At 40.5% G+C, this 7,747-nt stretch overlaps 2 protein-coding genes across 4 annotated transcripts in view; one reads left to right on the forward strand and one right to left on the reverse strand.

The window, feature by feature from the left end:
• Positions 1–6,170: 6,170 nt before the first annotated feature.
• Positions 6,171–7,736, reverse strand: LOC108624560 (uncharacterized). Of its 3 annotated transcripts, XM_018023956.2 has the most exons (7): positions 7,614–7,736; positions 7,414–7,492; positions 7,222–7,282; positions 6,969–7,085; positions 6,819–6,900; positions 6,559–6,745; positions 6,171–6,451 (listed from the first exon to the last, which is right to left on the reverse strand). In XM_018023956.2, exons 4-7 carry the CDS (start codon positions 7,035–7,037, stop codon positions 6,238–6,240), a joined length of 552 nt encoding a protein of 183 aa, XP_017879445.1. In that variant the 5' UTR covers positions 7,038–7,085; positions 7,222–7,282; positions 7,414–7,492; positions 7,614–7,736; the 3' UTR covers positions 6,171–6,237. The 3 variants fall into 3 exon arrangements, with proteins under 3 accessions (XP_017879445.1, XP_017879444.1, XP_017879443.1); XM_018023955.2 differs by having other exon boundaries at positions 7,414–7,736; XM_018023954.2 differs by lacking the exons at positions 7,414–7,492; positions 7,614–7,736 and having other exon boundaries at positions 7,222–7,407.
• Positions 7,630–7,747, forward strand: part of LOC108624559 (dynein intermediate chain 2, ciliary) — a 2,735-nt gene continuing 2,617 nt past the window's right edge. The window contains exon 1 of the mRNA XM_026813202.1: positions 7,630–7,708. Within this exon, the coding sequence (XP_026669003.1) occupies positions 7,630–7,708 (79 nt within the window). The remainder of the gene's footprint in view (positions 7,709–7,747) is intronic.

Here is a 7,747-nt window from a genome sequence, read left to right on the forward strand (position 1 = left end):
TCTTTAGGCAATTTCAGCCAAGGTCGAATGTTAGATTTTTATTATAACAAGCCATCTTTTTCTCAAAATTTATTATTATTATTCGTATTGTGACGTGTCGGACCATAGATTTCTAAACAATTGTGCTTATTTCCAATGCGATTGTACTCCGAATGACGGTGAATGCTTGAACTTTGTTAGTCGTCGCTGATTTGCCGGGGAAGAATGACCTTTGCTCTAACGCTTCTGTGAAAGTATTACACGTTCGCCGAGTAAGGCCTTGTGCATTTGCCAACTAAGTAATCTTCAAACGCACGCCTACTTTTCACGAGGAAATTCAATTTCCGTTCGGGGTTTCTGTGTCACAAAATTCCCGTGACCAGTCGTTTCAAGCCTGTACGATTTTACATGAATGGGAGTCGTTCTGCACGCTCAATGCCGAACTGCAAGCTTCATCAAAAGACGTGTAACGTGAAAACGTGATTCGATACGTGAGGATGAATCTCGTTTTCTATCATGATAATTCAATGCACAGTTTGCGATCACGGTTCATTGTCCTCGCTGGTGCATCACCGATAATTCACGACAGTCACATCCTCAGCAAAGGTTATGCAATTCATAGCGAAATCGGCCGCTTGTTTCGCTTCTCAATTTTAATTGCGTGCATTTGCCTTATACGGACAGGCCTAATTTGTACAGTTAGTTACTTTGCGACAGCGCCTTCTTTTCTCTCGGCTTCCCGAAAGTCTAGGACCCTAGGAAGGTGGTGGGGGATCGCAGCGAGCTCCTTCTACGCGGTAAAGATAAAAAACTGAACTGTGTCCAGTCCTAAGCTCTCGGAAACACGAGCATAGACTTTATTAAACTTCTTTTCATAAATTGCATAGTAAAAACCNATCTAGTGTTAAAGATCGAGCCTGGTAATAACTACCGGGGAGTTTAAAGAGCGCAGCATATCTAGGGTCTTTCTATTTATTAAACGCACGGGGGTTCGAGCGACCCAACCACTGAAACGCTGCAATTACGGACGATTCGCGTTCACCAGAACAGACGTGGTGGCAAATTACTGGTGCACGTTTGCTCGCAGCCACGGCGCCGGGCGAGCATTAAAAACAAAAACGAAAATCTCTACTATCTTAAGCTCGTACTCTCCAAGAGGAGGGTTATAATATCTTCTCCTCCACGCGCCGTGTTATCGAATCGTTTCAGATGAGAGGATATGGCGAGACCATTATCATTTTTATTAGTAGAAACCCGATGCGTTTGTTGCGGTTGTAGTTTATTTCACAATAAAACCGAACATCGTCTTTAGGCAATTTCAGCCAAGGTCGAATGTTAGATTTTTATTATAACAAGCCATCTTTTTCTCAAAATTTATTATTATTATTCGTATTGTGACGTGTCGGACCATAGATTTCTAAACAATTGTGCTTATTTCCAATGCGATTGTACTCCGAATGACGGTGAATGCTTGAACTTTGTTAGTCGTCGCTGATTTGCCGGGGAAGAATGACCTTTGCTCTAACGCTTCTGTGAAAGTATTACACGTTCGCCGAGTAAGGCCTTGTGCATTTGCCAACTAAGTAATCTTCAAACGCACGCCTACTTTTCACGAGGAAATTCAATTTCCGTTCGGGGTTTCTGTGTCACAAAATTCCCGTGACCAGTCGTTTCAAGCCTGTACGATTTTACATGAATGGGAGTCGTTCTGCACGCTCAATGCCGAACTGCAAGCTTCATCAAAAGACGTGTAACGTGAAAACGTGATTCGATACGTGAGGATGAATCTCGTTTTCTATCATGATAATTCAATGCACAGTTTGCGATCACGGTTCATTGTCCTCGCTGGTGCATCACCGATAATTCACGACAGTCACATCCTCAGCAAAGGTTATGCAATTCATAGCGAAATCGGCCGCTTGTTTCGCTTCTCAATTTTAATTGCGTGCATTTGCCTTATACGGACAGGCCTAATTTGTACAGTTAGTTACTTTGCGACAGCGCCTTCTTTTCTCTCGGCTTCCCGAAAGTCTAGGACCCTAGGAAGGTGGTGGGGGATCGCAGCGAGCTCCTTCTACGCGGTAAAGATAAAAAACTGAACTGTGTCCAGTCCTAAGCTCTCGGAAACACGAGCATAGACTTTATTAAACTTCTTTTCATAAATTGCATAGTAAAAACCTGTTCAATTAAAATAAGTAGATGATAAATTTAGTTGATGATAATCTCGCATTCCAGTTCGATTATTGTATAACAGTTTGCTGACCCTCTGAGGGAAGGGTCAGCGCTGACTAACGCGTTCACCGCGCCTAGAAAAATTTCCCACGCGAAAGAATGCACCGATCTGAGTATCGCTGCTCGTTGGACATCGTCCATCGCCTAATTTGCATGCGCTTAGAAACGCGGAAACGCGATTCGCTGCGAACTGTCGCGTGCCAACGAGCCCAGCGTGCAAATCGACACGTCGCCTCCTACCGTTCCATAGACTAACATTAATTTAGTAATGCTTGTGTCGATTTTTATTTGCTGGTTCCAGCGAGGAGCAATGGAACAGGCAATAATTAAATTGAAATTCTCTGCTTAAGGATCCTCGTGCACGCAGACTGCCGGTGTGAGACAATACAGGATGTGGTGTAACTTGGATGTGTCGAAACCGCGGTAGAATGAAATTGACATTCTAACCGAGTAGCTACGGACAATCCGACCTTCTTCTAATTTAATAACCACGTCGTGTCTCGCCCTAATCGATTAATTAACGAAATTCCATTGTTCAAGACGATCAAATAATTATGCAACCCTTTGCACTATGATTTCTGACCCACCCTGAATATTATAATATAATAATTAATATAGAAATACTGAAGACAATTAATGAAGTGGTATTAATAAAACGTATGCCTGACTGTCATTGAGATTGCTAATATTATTCTCAGTTGAGTCAGTGAGAAGAGTCAGCCTTATTGTGCAAGCAATGCCACACTTTCGATAATTTAAATGAACAGCGACATTCAATGCAAATCGTGACGTGTATAAAAGTGACATCGAGAAGAGAAACACTGACACAATGTAAAATACAGTCTGTTGAATTTGTTAACTTAAATTCAGAATAAATACTTTATACAATCAATAAATATTTCATCTAATTAGGATTCCATTTACATAAGCTCTTCAATATTGTATATAAACATCATATAAGAAAATCTCAATCAAATTATAGACTTCAGTCTCAGTTAAAGCGACCTAAATCTGTTATATTAAACCGAGCTTCTGTACAGCTAGTAAGAATTCTATTAAATAAACTATAGTAGTACTCAATACTACTATTATTATTATATATTATATAAAATAGTATGAGAATATAGTATAAATAAAACAATAGTGGAAAGGAATGAAACTGAGCCAGTTCGAGTTTTTGTTAATTTTCCCTAGGGGGACAAAATTCAAACCTCAAAATTAAAGTCCAATAGAATCGATGCCATATCTCAAACTTTATTATTATTAAACTAGACATTGTAAACTATTATTACTATATTTATTTAATTATTACTACATTTAAACTATTTATTGTTATTAAACTAGACATTGTTTTAAGTTTTGCACCCCTAGGGGAAACGAAAACAAACCCTAGCTGAGTCAGTTTCATTATCACTAGCTGTGCTTCGTTATAGGGGCGAAATATGTGAACCAGTAATGAAAAAAGTAGAATTGACCAACCTGTATCGCGGTGCCGCGCGGTCTCGTTGGCCGTAGGGTCGTCGTACTCCAGTGGCGCATCCTTCGTATGAACCAGCACGATCACGTAGGTCACCAGCATGAACACCGTCGTAATCACCGATCGGTTCACGGTCATTTTGATCCAACGGAAATAACCGGCCACGAAAAACCGATCACATCTTCCCCAGCCGGCGGCGACGGCGGCGGCGCTTCGATGAGTACAGCTCGAGATTATCGAGCGCGTAAAACAAAACCGACGAGTTCGAATGACCTCGCATATCACTAAATACGAGACTTAATTATTTCTGTACGGGTTTGCGAAACCCATTGATGTGAAATTTCGATTGAAAACGTGATTTGAAATAATGAGTCAAGCCGAAGCGACGAAGCTACGTCGGCCCTCGAAGGGCACGTGTGCGGTGGTCGCCACGCGGGTCGCCTCGGCTGTCATAATTACGCGGTGACGGAAGACCGCGCGCGCAAAACGGGTGCAACCGTTGACCGGTGAGGTGCTCGAGGTCGGTGAAACCCAGCGGCGGATCCCTTTCGTACTATCGATCCGTGTCACACGAAACCGTTGGTCGTCACTCGCGTAACTGGAGCCGACGGCAACAAAAACAATGATCAGGTCGCGCGTGGTGCCACTTTTAAAAGAAGTGTGCGCCTGCCGCACGAGCCCATGCCGCACTGCTTGACTCCGGTCAGGTGTTTCTAGCAGCCGCTCCGCGCACTCCGCGCCATCTGTACCCCTCGTACGAATTCGCGCGCTTACGTTAACCGTCACGTGGTCGCCGGTCACTTCACTGGCTTCATTCATGGGGACAGGTTCCATTATTACGTGCCTGCATCCACCGTTCTTATTCTTTTTTAGTCCTCGTACGACCCCTGAAGTTCAATCGATTCGTTCAGAACGTTTTAGGCGTTTCACTATAATTCTTTATAGTTGCTGATTTGCGAATAGCTTATAAATAAGTCAGTCTATAGTTCTAACACAATAGCACTCAATATTGCAACAACGTATCTTCCACATTGCAATTACCGTACAGTGTTGCTGCAACATTCCAACAGTGCGTCTGTCTGACCTAACTTAACGTCACCGTCAATATTGCCATCTTGTTGTACATTTTTGCAACGTTACTGCAATATTAGGGTAGTTACTCTCCCCCAAACCCCCATCGTTACTAAACTGCAAGTATGCCACACGAATGTTACTTAACAAATGGTTGCAAGCTCTTAACCAGCTTCCTGGATGAACCAATTCGTAACCAGCAATTCCCTATCGTCGATGTTCCTCCGGGTCCGGTCACGTAACCCCTCCGCGAAGAGGACGCGGACGCTGGTCGGTCTACCGGTATTTAATTAAACCCAGCCGGTGGAGAAAAAAAGTCGTTTGTACAGGAAGCGATGGGTTTCGAGTACGCGGGGCCAGCAGGCGAACCGTAAGTTCGAGCTCCGTTACGGGATCGATGCACTGGCGTAGCTCTGGTCGATCGACTGCTACCTATTACCGGACCCAAAGGATCATCGGTCCCCCGACGCTATTGCTGCAACTTCTCGTCGATATTCCAAGGGACCGCGTCGACCTTAAAAATTATCGACACGACCAGCCTCGAGAGTAATGGTCAGAGCGGAACGAACAAAGTCGGGTCTGTCCTGATCTATCTGTCCACCATGACAGGAACGCTCGGTTTTCGAATCTCGAATCAAAGGGGTAAAACTTGATATTAGGAGGGAGGACAATAGAGGTTTCTGTCTATCCTAGTGTTGCCTTCGCACGTATTTGCGTTTCCTTATATCACTTCTGTCAGCTGATTAACAATAATTATGAAGAACGCAAATAGAATATTTAAGTNCCTCTACTGGCACAATCTTTAGGTTATTTATAACATAAAAATTGAATACTTGTTTGGTAACTGAAAGTTATGTAGGTGCGTAGAAGCGAGTGGTGAGCTACACGAGCCGATTCTGTATTCACGCAACATTTATTGAAATTTAGGAGTCCCCCTTTCTTATGTTAATACATACCGTTTTCTTTCCACGCATCTCTGCTCATTGTATTCCCGCTGAAATCCAGCCAGCGCCACCGCGTAAACTGAAGAATAAAGGCGCATTAAACGCGCGGGATAAGAAGTAAAATAAGGCCGATGTTTCAACAGACAATTGAAACCACTCTGCCTGTAACAATCAGACGTTAAATTCAACCTGTAATTAACTGTCTTACAAAGACAATAGTCGTTTATCAACGCTTATTGGTTTTAGTATATTTCAATAAAAAAAGAATTTTACAGAGTCTTCCTCATTTTAAATAAAAAGTCTATCAACAAAATTCGCAGTCATTTATTAATTCTGGAAATTCTGGAAAGAGGAAATAAAATTTATATAAAATATGCTGCAGATATTTAATATATTTGGCTTTTTTTTAATATATAAAAGATCTTCAGTTACATGACTGCATAAAACTCTGAATTAAATGAACAGAATTAGTATAAAATAATTAATATTCAACATACTCGAGGCATATACATGTGTATATATATATATAATTAATTACAATATGTGGCACTGACAACGGAAGCAGTCACCAGTACATCCATACGATTTCATGAATTTCAGTTCTGGTGATGCCTGAGCAGGTCCTAGGTTCAACGAATCTTCACTCTCCTCACTCATTTCCTCCACACTGAACGTATCTGTTAAGTCTTGTTTGTGCTTTGAAGAATCCTTAGATTTCGTTGTAGGGAATAGAGTCATTTCACCTTCACTAGAATAATAAATTATAAATATGCAATAAAACTGTTTTTCATACCTTTATGACAGTCTTCAATATAGAGTATCACAGAAGTGTATTACAGAATAGATTCGAATTACCTTTCACTATCACTGTGCCAGTATTCAACAAGAGGCAGATGTTCCTTATTCTTATTAGGTATGGGAAGCCTTTGGATTGGAATCAGACCAGCAGCAGCACTACTACCTCCACTGCCCTTATCATACTTTGGCAACTTTACATAATCTGAATTACGTTGAATACGTTTGGCTTGTTCAATCCTCGCCTCTGTCCAAAATAAAAATGAGATTCAATACTTTGGTATACAATTTAAGAATAATTGAGCCAAATGTTGCCATACCAAGCTTCCTCTGTAATTGTTTGGTAGTCGAATTGTGTTGGGATATCTGTGTCTGATTACTGCTGCTACTGCTATCACTCCCCTAAAAATAAATAACATTTTTAAACCACTCGATTCATTTACGTTTCTACAATAATTAAAAATATTTACCAAGAACAGCCTTTCATCCTCTACATGATTAGTGGTCTTTGGGTCACTATCAATCCCACTATCTTCCATCACAAAATAAACTGTCTATTAAATAATAAAGCAATTTCCTCAACTCATCTGAAACACAGAAATCAATAAATTGTCAAGTTAAAATCATTTTATAATTTTTCTACTGAACTAAAATGGAAATAATAATAATTGATACAATGAGATTTGTTAAATATTATTTAACAGCAGGAATTAGTGTACTCACTGTCATTCTGTTATACATACACAGGTACTCCGAACAGGTACACAAGAATTAATGACTCCATCTAAAATATAACACAATCCACACATTTATTACTTGAAATAAATTAAAATAATCGTAACGTTTTTATTTGCTGGTGTTTGAAGCTAGCTGGACTAGCTAGACTCATCTACTACGTGCAGAAAGCATGCTTACATTATCATGGCATGGTCCATTATTGATTTTTCCTCGCCTACACGTATAACCACGCGAAACATCTTCAAATCGCTCGCCCCTAACATGGAATATAATTTTTAAACAACGACACTTCAATATTTATAATTAACTTCAATTAAATTTATATAATTAAATATATTTCACATTCTGTACGTGCGAGCATTTAATTTTTAAATCACCTGATGACAGGTCAACATGTTTCCTAGGAAACCAGCAATCTCTCATAGCAAAGCACACAAAACTTCAGCTCAAACTTTTTGTAAACTTTATTGCAGTGTGAAATTACTCTTCGTATTAAACATTCTTGTTATAC

Source organism: Ceratina calcarata, unplaced genomic scaffold, assembly GCF_001652005.2.
Source record: "Ceratina calcarata isolate Rehan_Ccalc_2016 unplaced genomic scaffold, ASM165200v1 scaffold315.2, whole genome shotgun sequence".
In the NCBI taxonomy this organism is placed as follows: domain Eukaryota; kingdom Metazoa; phylum Arthropoda; class Insecta; order Hymenoptera; family Apidae; genus Ceratina; species Ceratina calcarata.